Source organism: Staurois parvus, unplaced genomic scaffold, assembly GCF_062004578.1.
Source record: "Staurois parvus isolate SC_StPar_1 unplaced genomic scaffold, SC_StPar_1.0 ptg000147l, whole genome shotgun sequence".
Taxonomy (NCBI): domain Eukaryota; kingdom Metazoa; phylum Chordata; class Amphibia; order Anura; family Ranidae; genus Staurois; species Staurois parvus.
The window spans coordinates 8,803,812-8,824,761 of NW_028317943.1; the positions used below are offsets into that span (position 1 = coordinate 8,803,812).

The 20,950-nt window shown below is 41.9% G+C and overlaps 1 protein-coding gene across 1 annotated transcript in view; it reads right to left on the reverse strand.

Moving 5' to 3' along the window:
* The window catches only part of SLC38A1 (solute carrier family 38 member 1), a 124,069-nt gene that overhangs the window by 73,991 nt on the left and 29,128 nt on the right, over window positions 1-20,950 (reverse strand). The window contains exons 3-4 of the mRNA XM_089674015.1: window positions 17,510-17,588; window positions 12,342-12,457 (exon numbers count right to left, since the gene is read on the reverse strand). Of these exons, the coding sequence (XP_089530141.1) occupies window positions 12,342-12,457; window positions 17,510-17,588 (195 nt within the window). The remainder of the gene's footprint in view (window positions 1-12,341; window positions 12,458-17,509; window positions 17,589-20,950) is intronic.

A 20,950-nucleotide genomic window follows, 5' to 3' on the forward strand; every position in this document is an offset into this window, starting at 1 on the left:
TGGGCGGAACTGGTGGGTGGCACTGCTGGGCACCGATCATCAGGGCACTGATCATCAGTGCTCTGATGATCAGTGCCGATCCCTGCTCTGAGAACTGCCAGTTCTCGGCAGTAATTTCCTCGCGCTCTGACAGCGTGAGGAAAGTGCAGCCGAGAACCGGCAATTGCATTTCCCGGTGATCAGCGTGTCATTGGACACGGCTGATCACGTGGTAAAAGGCCGCTGAAAATGCTGCGCCTGCCTTTCTCTGATCTGATCCTTATGTTAGGCTTTAAACTCTGGCTTCTGGCTTGTAGTCACTTTCTGGTTTCTGCTTTCTTGGACCTTGACCTTGCTCAGTTTGCTCAATTTGGTTGGTCCTCATTATGATTCAGATTGGACTTCAGAGATAAGTGAAGGCAAAACTTTTTTTTTTAGGTTTAGCAGGATTAGAACACCTGTCAAGTTTTTATTGCTGTCCCCATCGCCTTTAGGGAGATTCAGCCTATCTATTTGTCCTGGTGACCGTTATCACCAAGACTGAAAGTGAAAGAAAATCTCAAGGAATAGAGGGAACTCTTTTGATGGGGACCAGGGATTCTCTCCACTTTGCTGGGATTTCCTCCCACTTTCCATTGTGGCTACGTGATAGGAAGTGAAGGGAAATCTCCCCAGTGGGACATAGATGGCAAAACAACTTGCATGGGATATAACCATCCCTTACTCTCTCCAAAATTAAAAAGAAAACATTTACCTTTAGTTTTTATTGTTTAGTTTAGCCTTCTGTCTGCTGCCTGCTCTGACCTTTTGATTGACTATAGACTGCTATGCAATTCAGAGTGCCATGCTCCTAGGAGTTGTTTGCAACCAATTCCATACATACCATCAGAGGCACTGGTGAAAACCAGATACGTCTACAAATTAAAGCCCATCTCTGGGCAAAAAAAAAAAAAATTCACATACAGTGGGACTTTACCCGTACTCCACGAGTTAAAGTGTTACTAAACCCACAACAATAAAATCAGTCTGCATATGGAGTAACGCATGCTTGTTATACTCACTGTGGAACCTAAAGGGTTAATCCTCTGCATTGTATAAAAAGGCTGTTTGATCCTGACTTCTCTGATACTCCCCTTCTTCCAGTGTCCCCCTCTTATCTTCTGATAAAACATAGTGTGGAGTCACTCTGCACATGCTCAGTTTGGTGTGTATTGCTAGAGAGGGTTTTTTTTTCTTTAGAGACTGCATGTGATCAGCACAGGGCCAATCAGGACTGTCCAGACAGAGGTCAGGGGTTTTGCATACTCGTAGAGCAAAATGAAAACTCCTCCTACAACCTTTAACTAGTGCTCTGCTGGACACTGATAGAAGTCACAAGACTGCTCTATGAGAAAAGGTATTTAGCAGTTTAAATCTACTAAAATAATTGCATTACCATGTTCTGTGCACTGTGGGAGACCAGATATAGTGAATGCAGGGTCCTGGGTTTAGTAACACTTTAGGTTGCTCTTGGATTTTTACTTTTGTCTGTAGTAATTTTGAAAAACTGTTTACTTGTTTCTTTACTATCACACTCTGTAGCAAAACCACAGAATAGAGAGAGGAAATGACTGGCAGGCCTCTCTTCATTTCTCTTCTTCATTTTTGTCTAGAGGACAGGTGTAAGAAGATATACATTACTTAACTAATCCTCCAATCTTCCCAGCACAAGTGGCTCCTGTCCCCCTGCAGTCTAGTGGTCTTGTTAGAAGGATAGTTACTCAGTCTAGAGTGGGCTAAATAGACCAGGAACTGTCCACTGCTGGACCGTGGGGGAGCGCCGTTTTCCAGTGTAACAAAGGATCGGGTGAATATAAGCTTTCTCCTCATCCCTAGATAAAACGAGCAGTTGACCCGTGCAGTGCGGACACAGCCTGAATGCATGGGAAAACTTTTTTCTTGCCTGATGTTGGGCTTTCATGTGTTGACCTGAGCCTGTTATAACAAGCTTGTGACAGAGAGGATCCACTGTAGCTCTAGGACAGCCATGGCTTTGTTTCTGCCCACGGTGCATTGCTCTGTGTTTGCATCCATCTATTGGTGTTCTCGCTGTTAACAGTTAAATTGCGAAGCAATAGTGCTCTACCAGGCTGCTTTTATTAAAGTAAATGACCGTAACTCCACAGTACACACGTCTTTTGGCCAACTTTGGGAGTTGGTGGTGCAAAGTAAAAGATAAGTAAGATAAAGTAAAATATAAGCTATTTAGCATCACATAGCATGATAATCCACAGTACGTTACTTACAAGTCTCTTGGCAGCCCCTGTCTTAACTAGTCTGGGATATACTGTATGCTTTTTTTGTGCTCTGTTAAAACAATGCTGTCCCAAGATGACATTTTAGTGACCAGTAAATCACGCCCTGCAAACCAATCAACATATATTCTTTTAGGTCAACACTATAATCTGGATTTTCCTCTAAAACACAAAGCTAAAGCTAAAGCTTTCTTGCCGTCTGTGTCTCTACAGTACAAATCAAGGCTGCGAGGACAAAGCACATGGCAGTTTGTACTACTGTACAAGATTAACAAGAGAAACAGGAAGAATAAAGAATACATTTTAACTAAACGTATTAACATTTTAAATTAAAAAGTGATAAGGTCACAGCTTCCTGACAGATAATAGCCCTGATGACCAGTTCAGTACAGTGCTATCTTACAACAGTATTGTTGTGAAGATTCCATAATAACACCAGTCATATTGATAAAAACAGAAAACTGATATTTTAAATGAAAGCTAAATACTAAAGTGTCTGACTATGAATAGGGATAAATGTTCAGTTCAAAGAAGCGAAAGGGGGACATAACTGAAACCTTTAAGCTTACCATAGATGGATCGAAATGCAGACGGTTGAGCAAAAACCGGCCAAACTTTGATCCTTCTATGGGCAGGTCGGTTGTACAAAAGTCAATCTATCGATCAACTTCAGTACAATCATCTGGTTGGGTACAACCAGCCCATGGTTGAAGGAAAGGAAAGTTCATAATCTATGACCAGCCCTAGGCTTCATATACGGGGGTGCAATTGCCCATGCACAGCATATTTCTGCTGCCCAGGATTTCCTGGAGTTACGTACAGTCGTCCATAGATACGAATGGGTAAAGGCAGCTCTATGTGCCATTATCAGTGTAGAGTAGAGCATGCGCACAAACATAATGTCCCGAACGCACATTACCTGCATTCAGGACATTACGTCTGTGCACATGCACTACTTTGTGTTATTAGCAACACATAGCTGCATACAGTTGCCTCCACCTATTCATGTCTATGGGTGGCAGTACGCAGCACTATTACAACTCGGGCACCAAAATACGTAGAAAGTTTACGCGGCAGTGGCAAATGCATCCATGTGCATGTAGCCTTAAAAGAGAAGTATGGACTTAAAAAAAACAGTTATACTCAACTACGCCATCAGATCGATGCTGCGCTACTGATTGCTCAGTTCTCCCTCCTGCTTAGAAGCAGAGAGCCATAACCGTCAGTCACCGGCTCTGTGCTCTGCCTCTCCAGAGCTCACTTGAGCTCTGGGCTGTGGGGGTGGCGGTGGGGCTGGCTCAGGCTCTTGGAGGATTTGCTCAGTTCTCCCTCCTGCTTAGCAGCAGAGAGCCATAACCGTTAGTCACCGGCTCTGTGCTCTGCCTCTCCAGAGCTCACTTGAGCTCTGGGCTGTGGGGGTGGTGGTGGGGCTGGCTCAGGCTCTTGGAGGATTGCGAAGAGGCTGACCCAGCTGCCGGTCCAGGCTTCTGGGTGGATCCTGACCATATGCTCGGGATTGTTGGGCTGTGGGGGTGGAGCTAGCTCAGGCTCTAGGAGGATTGCAGAGAGGCTTACCCAGCTGCTTGTCCAGGTTTCTGGGTGGATCCTGACCATATGGTCGGGATTGCTGGACTGTGGGGGTGGTGGTGGGGTTGGTTCAGGCTCTAGGAGGATTGCGGAGAGGCTGACCCAGCTGCCGGCCCAGGCTTCTGGATGGATCCTGACCATATGGCCGGGATCGCTGGACTGTGGGGGAGGTGGTGGGGCTGGCTCAGACTCTAGGAGGATTGCAGAGAGCCTGACCCAGCTGCTAGTCCAGGCTTCTGGGTGGATCCTGACCATATGGTTGAGATGTTTTCAGAGCCTGGCCCAGCAGAGTGATGTCAGCCAACAGCAGACTTTAACCCGCTGTCAGCTGAATACGGGTCACAGAATGAACTAGAGGAGAAGTACAGTCAAAATATCTCTGGCTATACTTCTTTAAATACATTTAGAGTGTGAAATAGGTTCAGGAGGGCAGCATTTTCAATATTAAGCTAAGATCAAGAACACAGGGGCATGACCTCAAACTGCAAACTAATATTTCACCCAAAAGAATAGTTAATGCTTGGAACAGACTTCCAACAGAGGAAGTCAATCAGTAGTAAGTGAATGTAACCACTTCAATACTTGGTACTTTCAACCCCTTCCTGCCCAGGCCAATTTTCAGCTTTCAGCGCTGTCGCACTTTGAATTGCAATTGAGCAGTCATACAACACTGTGCCCAAATACAATTGGTATAATTTTTGTTTGAGACAGATAGTGCTCTTTTGGTGGTATGTATTCACCACTAAGTTTTTTTAATTTTTGCTAAACAAAAAAAAAAAGACTGAATTTAAAAAAAAACCTTTTTCTTTGTTTATGTTTGAATTTTGCAAATAAGTAATTTTTCTTCTTTACTGATGTGCGCTGATGAGGCTGCTCTAGAGGGCACTGATGAGGCTGCATTGATCACCACTAATGAGGCTGTACTGATGGGTACTAATAAGGCTGCACTGATGGGAACTGATGAGGCAGCACTGATGGGCACTGATAGGTTACACTGATGGGCATTGATAGGCTGCACTGATGGGCACTAATGAGGCTGCACTGATGGGTACCAATGAGGCTGTACTAATGGGCGCTGATGAGGCAGCACTGATGAGGCGGCACTGATGGGCACTAATAAGCTGCACTGATGGGCATGGATGAGGCTGCACCGATGGCGGCACTGATGGGCACTGATAGAAGGCACTGATGGGCATTAATAGGCTTCACTGATAGCCACTAATAATTGGTACTGATAAGCAGCACTAATAGGCACTGATAAGCTGCACTGATGGGCACTGCTGGGACTGAACCAATAATTAGGGTACTGATGATCAGTTCCCTGATTATCAGTGTAAGCAAATCACTGACAGCCTTGCTGGGTATCGGCTTTCTCTTCCTCACACAGACACAGTGTGTGAGGAAAAGACTGCCGATAACTGGTAAGTCTGTTTACATGTGATCAGCTGTGATTGGACACAAAGGACACAGCGATCACAGAGCGTGCCCGATACGTGCCCCAGGACGCATGAGCGAGGCACATTTTCAGAAAGTCTATAGACACCTTCCCAGAATGAGAGAACTGCGCTGTAGCCGTCTTTCGGCTATAGCACAGTATTAAAATGGTTAAACATGCTTGGAACAAACAGATCTATATTTTTAAGATCATCACACTGGAGCTTTCACTTGTACTTAGACTCATTACTTATTTTTATACTTAAAAAACAAAAAAGCAAAAGAGGAAGCAACAAAATTAAACTGGGTCCTGCAAATTCATTTTTTAATCTCCTTAAAGAGGTTCTTCGGTCGGGTTTCAAAAAATTAAAAGTTAGCAGCTACAAATACCGTAGCATGTGATCTTAACCATCTAGCTCTAATAATTATGACTTCCTGTTAGGAGATTAAAGGGGAACTCTAGGAATGATCTTTTTTTGCAAACCTACAATGGTTCGGAGGGTCACTGGTTATGCTGAAAATCACTGTAGTAGGCCACGCTACATACAGTAATAGCTGTGACCTTCAAGGTGTTGCTCCACAGCTTCACCTCTGCACACTGAACACTCGGGGTGTCACTCGCTCAGCTATGCTGCCTTTCAGAGAATGCTCTGTATTTTTTTTCAGTGAATACAAGGTGTTCTGTGATTGGATGAGGTAATGCTCTGTATTTTTTTCAGTGAATACAAGGTGTTCTGTGATTGGATGAGGTAGAGATTGTGAATCATCCACCCCTCCTATCTACCTTGTCCAATCAGAGAGTGCTTTTATTCATGAAAAAAGTACAAATATTCTCTGAATGACAATAGTGCCGAGTGAGTGACTCTCTGTACTTACTGCACAGAAGGAAAGTTGCAGCACCCAGAGAATCACAGTTATCACTGTACGCAGCAACTACTACTGCAGTGCTTTTCAGCATCCCCAACGATCCTCCAGACATCAGATATGGATATTACATCGAGCCAAGCTGGACCAGTTTAAGAAGATAATTCCCGGAGTTCCACTATAATTGCTGATCAGACCTTTGGCAACACTTGGGATGTGCGTGTTGTGAGTTTATTGTGGCATTTTGGAATTTTGGTTACATTAGCAGTTTCTTTACATATACATTGCACTACATCTGTCAGATACTGCAGCAGACCATAAATTAATGATGAGAGGGAGCAGCGTCCCTAGCTTGTAACTCCCTGTAGATTCATTAAATTGGCAGGAAAGTTATCTTTCCTGTTTTAGTTACCGTATCTTGTTTGCAAGCACACATTGAAGGATCTTTATTTCAGATAAATATTTATTTATTGCACCATGCCTGTAGGATTATCTGACAGTGACTTGAAATTGGCATGACAATATACTATTTACATATCAATGAAATAAAATACACACAAACAATATCATAACTGTCTTATGATAACTGATTTGGAAGTAAAACCACAGAACATTTTTTAAACAATATTTTCTTATCGATTCAAACAAAGAAATGCAGTGGAATGAAAAAGAGCCTAAGAATGACTCCTCTGGAATGGCTAACTATAAGGCCTCATGCACACTAGGCATTGGCTCCTCTAAGGCTCCGTTTACGCCTATGCAATTTCCTTTTTGTCCGCTTTGCAGTGCTTTTCACAGTCCGTTTTGCGTTTTTCTACATGCAATTTTACCACGATTTTGCCATGATTTGTGTTTTGTTCAGCTTTTTTTTAAAATGGAATTTTTTTTTGCTAGGCAGAATAAAAATGCAAAACCCAAAATGCGGCAACAACGCAGCATAAACACGCTACCATTCATTTCAGCAGATTCCCCATTGAACTCTATTGTAGCAAAAACACTGCTTTTGGCTTTTAAAAAAGTACATGACCCTTTTCAAAAATGCAGGGGCGCAAAAAAAAGCATAGATGTGAACATGTTCCATAGGAAACCATGTTAAATGCACTGTAGTGCTTTTCTGCAAAAAGCACTAAAAAACGCATTGGTGTGAACTGAGCCTAAATGCGTTTTTTTCCTGACAAGATAAAAGCTGCAGAAAAAAAAAAGCCTTAAAGCTGCAGTTTGCACATGCATTTACGTGATTCAAGCATTTAAGGGTTTGTGGATTCCATTGGCCAGAATCATAATTTATTCTGGCTACTGGAATGAATGAATGCTCAAGAACTAAATGTGCCTAGCATTTTGGTGCATTTAGACATGTGTACACACCTTCAGACGCATTTAGACCTGGTTCACACTAATGCGGTGCAGGAAACACAGCAAATACTGTACGTTTCCCGCACCATATTGCGATCGCACAGCATGCGATCTGGAGCGGGAGTCAATGTTAAATTAATGACACCTCGAAACAGATTATAAAACGCAGTGAGATTGCAGAATTTACATCCCATGAGTGTGAACACCCATGTGATGCAAATCAGGTGTGGGGGAAAAAAGAGTCCTGCACCTTTTTGGTGCAGATGCAATGTGATTTGAGACATGTAAAATGTATGGCTCATATCACGCCACACAGACATCACATGTGATTTGCACAGGAATGTGGTGCAATTCCTGTGTGAATTACATGCAGTGTCCCGACAACGCACAAGTGTGAACACCTTCAGGCATATTTAGACATGTTTACACACTATTAAGCTCATCAAGTGTTTTTTTACACCCAATAGCTTTTCTGAATGCACTGGTGATTTTTTCTGCCTGTAAACGCTCTTCTTTAATATTTCTGTAAACAACTACACTATATTGCCAAAAGTATTGGAACTCCAGCCTTTACACGCACACGAACTTTAATGGCATCCCAGTCTTGGTCTGTAGGGTTTAATATTGAGCTATATCAGCTTCAATTCTTCTGGGAAAGCTGTCCACAAAGTTTAGGAGTGTGTCTATGGGAATGTTTGACCATTCTTCCAGAAGCACATTTCTGAGGTCAGGCACTGATGTCGGACGAGAAGGCCTGGCTCCAAAAGGTCTGGCTCGCAGTCTCCACTCTAATTCATCCTAAAGGTGTTCTGTCAGGTTGTGATCAAGACTCTGTGCAGGCCAGTCAAGTTCCTCCACCCCAAACTTGCTCATCCACATCTTTATGGACCTTGCTTTGTGCACTGGTGCGCAGTCATATTGGAACAGCAAGGGGCCATCCCCAAACTGTTCCCACAATCTTTGGAGCATGAAATTGTCCAAAATGTCTTGATATGCTGATGCCTTAAGAGTTCCCTTCACTGGAACTAAGAGACCGAGCCAATCCCTTGAAAAACAACCCCACACCATAATCCCTCTCCACCAAACGTTACACTTGGCACAATGCAGTCAGGCAAATACCGTTCTCCAGGCAACAGCCAAACTCAGACATCCATCCATCGGATTGCCAGGCAGAGAAGCATGATTCAGCACTCTAAAGAACACGTCTCCACTGTTCTTGAATCCAGTGGCGGTGTGCTTTACACCACTGCATCCAACGTTTTGCATTGCACTTAGTGATGTAAGGCTTGGATGCAGCTGCTCGGCCATGGAAACCCATTCCATGAAGCTCTCTATGCACTGTTTTTGTGCTAATCTGAAGGCCACGCAGAGTTTTGAGGTATTTGACTGTTGACTCTGCAGACAGTTGGCGTCTTCTGCACACTACACTTCAGCATGCACTGACCCCACTCTGTCATTTTATGTGGCCTACCTCTTCATGTTGTTCCCAGTTGCTTCCACTTTGTTATAATACCAATAACAGTTAACCGTGGAATATTTAGTAGCAAAGAAATTTCACGGATGGCCTTATTGAACAGTTGGCAACCTATCACGGTACCACGCTTGAATTCACTGAGCTCCTGAGAGCGACCCTTTCTTTCAAAAATGTTTGTAGAAGCAATCTGCATGCCTAGGTGCTTGATTTTATACACATGTGGCCATGGAAGTGATTGGAACACCTGAATCCAATGATTTGGAGTGGTGTCCCAATACTTTTGGCAATATAGTGTATGTGTGTATGGACACATAGGATAACATAGAGGTGCTTCTTCAAGCAGAAAAAAAGCCAAAAGCCTGTAAAAGCAGTGTTTAAGCCCAGTGTGCATGAGGCCTAAAACATTTTGTTCTTCTGGTCTCTTAATATAAACAAATACTCAGCCCAATAAGTAGGCAGGAAAGTTTGTGTTTTCCCCAAATATGAGCACTTTGGGAAGATAAAATAAGCAAAAGTAAATTAAAGAATAACTGCACTTTATAACACAATAGATATTTAAATATATTCAGCAAAATCAAGCAAATGTAACCTGTTATCTGTGCATTTTTTATCTGTGCTTTGCAGTCTGTCATCAATGGCCTTGTCCAGTTAAACATTGCTTTGTTTACATTGTTCCAGTCTGCAACCTACCCTTAGTTTTAATATGTAGAAAACAGAAACCTATTTTATTCAGTATCTCCAGTGCTGGAAGTCATAAACGGTGATATTATAACTGCAATGTAATCACTGTAGCATGCAAACTGAAGCTGCCAATACTTCCACCGAGTGTGACTCTAAGTGCTGCCTATCCCAGAATTGCATTTGATTCTAGATGAGGTTTGATCTATCAATCAATTTCCATACAACCGCCCTATTGGATTTTCCCTGCTTGATCAGTGCTGTGGGCTATAGCTATATATCAGTGTATTCTGGTGGCAGGGAGGTCTCACCGCTCTCAAAATACTATAGCTCAGTGGGAGGATTCCCCCATTTACCTCAAATATGTGAAGGGGGGAAGCGGGTTAGTTTTTTTGTTCAACCCACTGATATTTTATGGGATGCTTTCGTTTTTTTCATTGATGGCTGAATTAAAAAAATTAACAGTGTATTAAAAACTTAAGACTTCTTTCAGAATCATCCCATGAATTTGATTATTTACATAGATATTTGAGTTTATTTAATAAGGTGGTACAGAGAACAATAAGTGCACTAAGTGTAATAAAACCACACATTTCTACAATTCATCAGTTGTAACTATGAAAGAAGCTTTCTGAATAATTTACATGGGCTGCACTATAAAGAGACCCTTTTGCCAGACCCTAAATTTTAAACCATAAATTAATATGATCATATGTGTATTTACATATTTTATGCATGTTTACCCATAAATGCCTTCCTTGTGTAGGCATTCAAAGGGCCTGAGACTGTTCCTGGATGCTGTCATATTGGATGTGATGTCAGCAGACCCAGTAGATTCAGGTTTGCTTGGGTGTTTATTACCTACTTTGGTAGTTTGCTTCAGGCAACTACTACTCTTTTTTGTCCAGTAGATTCAGGGCTTTCATTCAAGTGACGACCTTTGAAGTATTTCCCCACACACCTTCCCCCAGAAGCTAAATAACACATTATGTAGGGAGGGGTGGAGGTGCTTGGCTAAAACAGAGATAATGTAGACATTCTAGAAGAGGGGAGGGCTATGGCATGCAAGGAGGAAGGAGGCTGAGAGAAGAAATTACTAGTTTCCTTGGCTGTCAAGGTGATCCAATGACCTAAACCGTTTCTAATTTGCTGTCTCAGAATAAACATATAGATTTTAAGTTCTAATTTTTTTTCTAACTTTATTAGTTGCATACATGTTTCAAGTCAGCAACTAAAAGTACTGAAAAGACAATCAGGAAACTAGCATTTTAAGGCCAGCAATGATAGTCTATATGATGTCAGATAGTCTGAATTATACTGTATATTGACTTCATAGCTTTTATAACAGCTTCACATGCACTATATTGCCAAAAGTATTGGGATGCCCCTCCAAAACATTGGATTCAGATGTTCCAATCACCTCCATGGGCACAGGTGTATAAAATCAAGCACATAGGCATGCAGACTGCTTCTACAAACATTTATGAAAGAATGGGTTGCTCTCAGGAGCTCAGTGAATTCAAACATAGTACCGTGATAGGTTGCCACCTGTGCAATATTTCAATCCCTGAAATTTCCTTGCTACTAAATATTCAACTGTTAGTGGTATTATAACAATGTGTAAGCAACTGGGAAAAACAGTAACTCAGCCACCAAGTGGTAGGCCACATAAAATGAGCGGTGTCAGTCCATGCAGAAGCACACAGTGCACAGAAGTCGCCAACTCTCTGCAGAGTCAATAGCTAAAAACCTGCAAACTTCATGTGGTCTTCAGATTAGCACAACAACAGTGCGTAGAGAGCATCATGGAATGAGTTTCCATGGCCGAGAAGCTGCATCTAAGCCTTATATCACCAAGTGCAATGCAAAGCATCGGATGCAGTGGCGTAAAGCACGCCACCACTGGAAGTGGAGACATGTTCTCTTGAGTGACATATCACGCTTCTCTGTCTGGTAATCTGATGGATGTGTCTGGGTTTGGCTGTTACCAGAACAGTACTTGATTGATTGCATTGTGCCAAGTGTAAAGTTTGATGGAGGGGGATTATGGTGTGGGGTTGTTTTTCAGGGGTTGGGCTTGGCCCCTTAGTTCCAGTGAAGGGAATTCTTAAGGCATCAGCATACCAAGACATTTTGGACAATTTCATGCTCCCAACTTTGGCTCCTTCCTGTTCCAACATGACTGCGCACCAGTACACAAAGCAAGGTCCATAAAGACATGGATAAGTTTGAACTGAAGGAACTTGACTGGCCTGCACAGAGTCCTGACCTCAACCCGACCGAACACCTTTGCGATGAAGTAGAGAGGAGATTGCGAGCCAAGCTTTCTCGTCTGACATCGGTGCCTGACCTCACAAATGCGCTTTTGAAAGAATGGTCAAACATCCCCATAGACACACTCCTAAATATTGTGGACAGCCTTCCTGAAAGATCTGAAGCTGTTATAGCTGCAAAGGGTGGGCCAACTCAATATTGAACCCTACGGACTAAGACTGGGATGCCATTAAAGGTCATGTGCGTGTAAAAGCAGACGTCCCTATACTTTTGGCAATAAAGTGTAGCACTACATAGAAAATCCTAATGAACAGATTATGAATAAGTATTCAGTTTTCTATTACATACTGCACATTATGTTAAAACAGTTTTCAGATGTTAATAAAAGTACTAAAAGTACTTACACAAATAACGCTATTCCTGTATTTGCCAAAGCAAAGGCTAAACCGAGGATTCCGCTGCCCATAATTGCATTACTCAAGTTAAACACAGACATTCCAATAGATGTAGTCCCAGGACTCTGTGAACAAGTAATGCTTGCAATTAATGAAAATACATGTCTGTTTATCCACTTAAATATTATAAATAACATATTTTACATTTGCTTTAATGGTGAGTAGAGATAACCTCAAACCCGAGCCAGATTGGTTGCTATCATGAAAAACAGATACAGTCAAATGAAAAAGTAAGCACATCTCATGGAAATTGTTGACTTTTTCAACATATTTGAATAGACATTACATCTTGATTTAAACAGAGCATACAGATAAAGTGATATATCTGATTAAAACACAAGGAAAATGTTCCTTTTCAGTCATTCATTCTGTAAAAAGATCAATGTAATGGTGCAGTGTAGTTTCTGGCAGCTATACAGTGAAATTTGTGACCACTCCTTTATGAAAAATCATTGAGTTTCAAGATGTTTGTGAGATGACTTGCATGAACTGCCTGTTAATTCCCGGCAACATTTCAATGGGATTAAAATCAGGGCTTTGAATCCATTGCAGTCCATAACCCAACATTTGCTTCTTTGTGAGCTAATCCTTGTTAGATTTGATAGTGTGATTCTGGTCATTATATTGTTAAAAGATCCATTTCCATTTCAAATTCAAATTTTGGATAGGTGACCACACATTCTCATCAAGCACACTGATATATTGCATGATTCATAGTTGACATGGTGACTGCAAGCAGCCCTGGCTCTGAACCAGCAAAGCAATCCCAAAATATAACATTTTCACTTACATGAATGTCTATCTGATCTAATGTTTGCCTGTTCAAATTCTGAAACATTTTTCTTGGTTTGGGATACAGTGGGGAAGGATTGGAACCCCTGTCAGGTTTTTACTGCTATCTGGGGCTCTATTAGAAAAAAGTACGCTTACACTCACACTTACTGTTACAGTGACAACCGTTTCACCAAACAGTAAGTGAGGAAAAATCTCCAAGAGCGACAAAGAAATACAAATAATATAGCAATAACAGAAATACATCTGTGAGGATGGACCCAGGTCACAAAGCAAATGACCTCAGGCTTTGAATTGTAATTGGCCAGGTGGAGAGGGAGTCAGAGTTGAAACTGTAGGGCAAGGGTCTATATCTGGGGTCCCCAAACTTTCACAACAAAGGGCCAGTTTACTGCCTTTCAAACTTTAGGGGGTGGTTGGACTGTGGCCAGCTGGAGAAGGAAATGCCATAGGCTTGGTATTCAGTCTGAGTAAAAATAAATTACATAATTGGTTTCAGTGGGTAGGATAGTGCGCCATCATTGGTGTCAGTGGGAGGGATGGTACCCCATCATTGGTATTGGTGGGAGGAATACTGCCCCATCATTGGTGTCAGTGGGAGAATTAGTTCCCTATCTCTAGTGTCAGTGGAAGAAATAGCACCCCATTTTGTGTGTCAGTGGAAGTAATTGTGTCTCATTTCATTGGAAAGAATAGTGACCCAAAAGTCGGATAACGGCAAGTAAATGGCCACATCTGGTCTGCGGGCTGCAGTATGGAGTCCCCTGATCTATATGATCTGCAGCATTTAGAGCTGCAGTGTCCCAGAAGCACAGTGTACAAAGCACAGGGCTGTATTACTCGGGCATGTGAATGCACTCATTTTTAAGACAGTCTGCATGAATGGAGGTTTGCAGGTGAGGCCAGGTTCCCCCAGGTTTAAGTTGAGCCTTCAGGTATGTATAAGCAGAGATTTTGAGCATCATAAAGTACTAAACAATTTTTTTATAAACGTGGTTTCTCATTTTAAACTTATATTTTATACTTGTATGAAATGATAACACAGGTAAGTAAAATTGTAATGTTTTGTGTATACACATTACACAGCATGACTGGTTGGACGTATATGTGTTGTCTGTGTCATGGGACTTAGAAAAATTCTCTAGTTAGCTGCATTTAGCTATAAATTCCTCCAGGCACAACTTCATTTCCACGCTAGCAAAAAGAATGTGGCATCTTGAATATTAACTAGGGTTCTATTTAATATATGCTATTGACTTTTAAAATGTAATTAAAATGTATAAAATGTGTATTGCATTTACAATAAACATTAAATCAAACTTATTGTTCCTTGAATGCATAGGTACAGTTTTTAAAGTGTAATGACAGTTCTTAGTTAGGAATATTATACTGTATCAAACTATATATTCAATGACATGGCCGGAACTAGGGGGGTGCTGGGGTGGGCTATGCTCCCCAGATTCAGTTGCGCCCCCACCAAGGCCATCAGCTCCCCCACTCCTGCCCCTAGGGCTGCTGATAAGGGGACACATTCAGACAGGGTCCCATAAGGTCTGTGGTACAGAGCCTGTACATAAGACTGCCAATATACCCTTTTAATAAAAGATCACCTGTATTATAATATAAGTCCTCCTAGCCCACCCGCATAGTAAGGTAGTTGGCTTGGACTCAGGAGATATTGAGTGACATCAGGAGGGAGGGGCTTAGGAGCAAAATTCAACTACCCATTGGCTGAGGAAGCAGAAGGAAGCACCACCTCTTCAGTCAATGGGTACACAGGGTGTGCTGTCCATCATCGCAATCAAGTCTTTATCCCGTGGGCTTGGTGGATGGATCGGCTCTGCAAAGATCTTGCAGTAATTGAGGTGAGTGAGGAGCAGGCAAGAGGGAGAGTGTTTTACCAAAGCAGGGAGCTGCTGGAAATTTTAGAACTGCCTGTGCAGTACATAGCTTCTACCTCCCCCCCCTTTAACACCAGTCACTGTAATGCCACCTATATTGCTGTCCTATGCTGCATAGGTGTCAGCTTATTGTCACCCTATTAAAAGGACAGCAATATAGGTGGCATTGCAGTGACTGGTATTAAGATAAGTTCTCATTAGCCAGTGCTCTAAAAAGCGATCCATGGTGGATTGCTTTTTAGAGTGCAGCTAAGAAGCCATGGTCAGGCATTCAGGTGCTCTGGGGGCCCTGATATAAAGGGGGGGGGGTGACTCTAGGGACCCTGATGTTGTGGAGAGGACTCTGGGGGCCCTGATGCAAGGTGAGTGACTCTGGGGACCCTGATGTAAGGAAGGGGGCTCTTGGGACCCTGATTATAAAGAAGATGGGCCCTGATGTAAAGGGGGACTCTGGGGACCTGATGTAACTAGGGAAACCTTGGGCACCCTCCTTTAAGAGAGTGAATCTGGGGACCCTGATTCCCCAGATTCAGGGGGCGCTCTGGGGATTCTGATGTGAGAGTGGGTGACACTGGGGACCAGAGTCTTTACGGCAGGCTCAGACAGAGAAGGTGATAACTTTTTTTGTGCAGAAAAGCATGTGTGATGAAAACATTTAAATATTTAAAAATGATCCTTCTTTCTAATGTTTACGTGTATCTGTGAGATTGTCACTTGTAACATAGAAAGTAGAAGTATTTTCTGGGTGCGAGGACTGATTGTACAGTGTATACAGTGACTAGGCACAGATTCTGTTTAATCATCCCCCCTTAATCTTCTCCCACTGTTAGGCAAAATCTGTCCTCTGCATCACTTACTACTGACCCCTGAACTCCGCCCCATCTACTACTGACACTGTCCTTCGCCCTGCTACCCCTGTACACTGCCCTTCAAAATAATGGCCTCTGCACACTTCCCTACAATCTGCTGACCCTATCCTTTGCCCTGCTTATCCCCTACACACTGCCCTGATGACCTCCTATCCTCTTCCCCAGACATTTTTTACTGCACCCCCACATCAGACAGGCTAGATCCAGCTCTGTTCAATGAAAACATTATCATGGTAATGTAACTATTTTGTTTTAAACCAGAGTGCTTAATTTGTAATATAACTAATTGGGAAAACCTGATTCTGATTTTATGATTTGAAGTGGTGGTAAACGTTGGAGGTGTTCGATGAGGTGTACTTACTTTTCTACGTTTCAAGGTTGCTCCCTTGCATTTTGGAGTGAGAACCGCATCTAACCTTGACTGAAGGTCAGTGCTTCAATACTGTGGATGGTTATCCTATTGACCAGATTCAGACAGACACACATATAAGGGGATTTACTAAAACTGGTGCACTCAGAATCTGGTGTAGCTGTGCATAGTAACTGATCAGCTTCTAACTTCAGCTTGTTTAACTAAGCTTTGACAATAAGCCATGCTTCACACCAGAGTGACTTGTCATGTGATTTAACAGTTTCAAATCACATGACAAGTCGAACCATATTGTCCACAATGGAACCATTTCAATTGATGCGACTCCAACATGAAGTCGCAGAGATGTCTTCCAAGTCACACCTGAAGTTGTGCTGACATGCGACTTTGAACTTCACTTGAAATCCCACTATTTCAAAGTTGGATCCAGTGTGAACCAGGGCTAAAACCTAGAAGATAATTGGTTACTATGCACAACCACACCACATTCTGTATGCGCCAGTTTTAGTAAATGATCCCCATGGAGCAATATGAGAAGAAGAAGGCCCACCCACATAGTCAGCCAGATTCAACCCTATAATCAATGTGGTGGTGAACGCTGAGCCAGATTGCCATCACTTTTTCTAAGGAACAGGTATGGATTGGGTGGGCCCTGCCGTTTTCTTAATACATTTTGCCTGGTAAGGATTGGGGTGACCCCCACGCATTTTTTTCTCAAGATTTATTGCTGGCAATTTCAACTGGCAGTTGATGAGCCATCGGTCGTTAAGGATGCGGCAGGCATGCCAGCCCACTCGTTAACAACCAGCTATTGCTAAGGATGCTGGTGGCCGCCTGCTCCTAAAATTTGTGTTAGAATCTTGCCAATTTTGACTTGCCAATTCACATCTAAATCACAGCTGAACCGCTGAATAACGACTTTGGAAATTCGCACTGAAAATGGACCTGAAATCACACCGTACATGTGTGAACTGGGGCTCAGATTGAATAACTTATAAGCAGAACAATAAAACAGAATTGATTTGTAGATGTCCATGCCCATATAAGAATATTTGTCCTTATAGCGTCTATAGTTCTAATGTGCATGTGTGTATGCTATACAAATGGCTATTAATATATATAATGTTACACCACTAACAAATGATAAATTGTATGCAAAGAATAAGTAGTTAACTACAGGCTTACATAATCATCGCAGGATTTCTTTTTTTCAAGGTGACTGTTTGTAAGACTTCTTCTACTTTCACGGTCAGCAATAAATTTACTGTAAAGAGGAAAAAATGTGCATTATTACATAGGTAGAAGACTGTTTTATGTTAAAGCATAGGCATTACTTTCCTGCCTTGAATAAAAAAAAGGTTGAAGGTTTTGATCATTTTTATAACTCCCTGAATAAAGATCAGTTAATCAATGCCCAATCAGCTTATTCGCTTGGGCATAATGGAGTTGTCAGTTGGAAAGTGATTTAACAACTTATGAACTGGCTTGCTCTTGTGTAGTTCCTGAAAAGGTGCATACTTAGGATTGTCTGAATAAGAGGTGATAGATCGGGGGTGATTTACTAAAATTGGAGAGTACAAAATCTGGTGCAGCTCTGTAGAGAAAGCTATCAGAGTCCTGTGACGGGCGCGACGTCAGACCCCAGCCCTTCTCACCAACTTGTGACCGAAGAACCAGCCAATCTAAAACCGCACTGCCACTTGCGTAACAATACCATTTTCAGCTGCACCCTGCATAACGATTTTCCAGCACACTGGACCACAATCTATGTGCCAGCAGCCTGAGAGCGATTGTTACTGGGTCAGGTTAATTATGCAATTAACCCTTCACACTGCCACCACCACCTTTTTAAAGAGAAGGAGGAAACTCACAAATCTTAGCAGTAACACTATGATGTTTGAATAAGCGTCTGTATACACACTGCTACCACAGACAGATGTATGCAGAGGTTTTAAAACTCTTCAGAGACAGGGATTATTAGTTTGTATTAAAGAGCTTTAGAAACAGTTCGACGCTTTTCAGAAAATAGGATTTATTACTAAAAAGGTCAAAAAGGTGCAATAAAAATATTTACAGAAAAGATGTAGCCAGTATATATATATATATATATATATATATATATATATATATATATATATAAAAATAGAGAGAGCAATAACACAACAGAAAGATAAAAGAAATACGTTTAAGACAGTAGGATACTTGAAGTCCTTGGTTTAAGCAGAGCTCAAGTGTCCTGAACAAAAGGGTACCTTTTCTCCCAAAGTTGGTTCTTGATGTTAAAAGGGAGAATCTCTTCATTCTTTCTCCAGGCATGACAGCCTTTTTCTAATGTCCCAGCAGGGGGTGTCTACTAAAGCCAAGGGCCAATCGCCTCATTTGGGGAGGGGTGCTAGGCGGAGACCCAGGCTGTGACCCAAATCCCTCCCCAGTTTATACCATGGTCAACAACCTTCACTAGGTACATGTAGCATCCTAGCCACTGGCAGATTAATATGCAGAATCATATTCTGAACGTCCAGACACCAAATATGACTTACTGCTCCAGATAAAAACATATTGCTTTCTACTCTCGTGTAGACGTTACCTAGGGGTGTAAGGTATCAGGTGACTTGTATTAGAATTACCTATCTGAATATATGCTTTGTTTTAATGTACCTTGTTCCTGTCGGGATTTATGAATTTGTATGAGAAAGTGAGTCAAGTGGGATGTACATTTTACAGCCACTCTGAGATAAGTTTTCATGTCAAGTGAAGGACTGAGTTATAGTTTTACGACCGGCCAGATGAAAGGGTGTATCAGACATCCTGGGGTTACAACCATGAAGCCCATTAGCTGTGCCCTATGCACTCGTGAACTCAGCACACACACAGACCACATTCCTGCAAGGGGAGGGGGACTGGAGGGAGAGAGAATGATATTTGCAGAGTCTGACACAAAATATGGTTGTCATTGTCCATATCTGCACGTACAATTATCACACTTCCAGTTTTTTTTTCCGTCAAAGCTTAATTAAGCAGGTTGACGTTAGAAGTTTATTGGCTACTATTTACAGCTGCATCAGATTTTACACTCTCCGGTTTTAGTAAATCAACCCCATTTTGTTTGGTTACATACATTTCAAATTGTATGTGGATATCAGATGATAGTTAGATGTACAGGCACAATCCAATAGCCATTTAAAGTTAGTTTTATTTCAGAATGCTATATAACCATGCAAGCTGGGGTCTCCTGAGAATGCATATTTACTGCATAAGAGCAAGGAGAGGAACACAGACATTCAAAATAACCCATACAGCTTGTCACTATGAGCTACATTGGACTGTTTGTCCAGAAGTGTCAGATTCTGTCTTATTGTGCCTACAGAAATAATAGCCAGATATAAAAATCAGCAAGCATTTAATACTGGGTAATATTTATGAACCATTGCCATTAGTAGCCAGGATTGTATTTGGTTAACATGGTCTGTATTTGGCTTCAATAGCAAGGTTTGATTGTGTTATATTTCAAAGGAGAGATAATTTAACTTTTTTTTTTTATTACTATTAAACAGGATTTATATAGCGCCAACAGTTTATGCAGCACCTTACAATGTAAAAACATACAGTACAATTACAAAATAATTTGATACAGTAGGAATTAGTAGGCCCTGCTCGTTAGAGCTTACAATCTAGGAGGGAGTAACACAAGATACAAAAGGTGGAAATACAGTTGTTAGGTGGGAGCAGGGTAGGCCTCTCTGAAGAGAGGGTTTTCAGGAATAATCTAAACGTAGACAGAGCAGGAGATAGTCATACAGATTGGGGTAGGGAGTTCCAAAGAATGGGAGAGGCTCGGGAGAAGTCCTGGAGGCATGGGAGGAAGTGACAAGAGATCTAGTGAGCAAGAAGTCTCGAGAGGAATGAAGAGAATGATTTGGTTTGTATTTTCAGACTAGGTACTTGATGTAGCTGGGAGCAGAGCTGTGGATAGCTTTGTAAGTTGTTAGTATTTTGAATTTAATTTGTTGGGTGAGAGGAAGCCAGTAAAGGATTCGGCTGAGTGGGGTAGCAGACACTGTGCGGCTGGTAAAGTAGATGATTCTGGCTGCAGCATGATGGACTGAAGGGGGATTACCTATGTAAAGATAAGCCAATGAGGAGGGAGTTGTAGTAGTAGTATTCTTTAGCAAAATGTGGAAAAAGATATAAGACTAGGGATTTTTCTTCTCAGAGCAAACTTTTGTAGTGGATTTACAATCAAAAAAATGAAGATTTGCCATCTTATATAGAACATCTAGAAGTGTAACTGTGGCTAAACAGTGTCCTGTAAAACTTACATTTTGGCGTTGATTTGCCAAATGCAAATATACTGCTCATTTTTCATCTCCAAGGAGAAAAATCCTCTTGATCAGCTTCAGCAAAGTAACTGTAGAATGGGCTCCCAGGCCAGCAGGGCTGAGACCTTGATGAGCAGCAGAAAGCAGAAGCACATGCTGGCTGCCCAGGAGGGCGGCATACCCTATATAATGGACTTCCTCTTCCAGGACAGGACCATTCTGCTCCAGGTCTCAATCTATTCATACCCATTTCCCAGCAGCCACCTGTACAGGGCTCACAAAGATTGAGTGGGACATTTACATCACT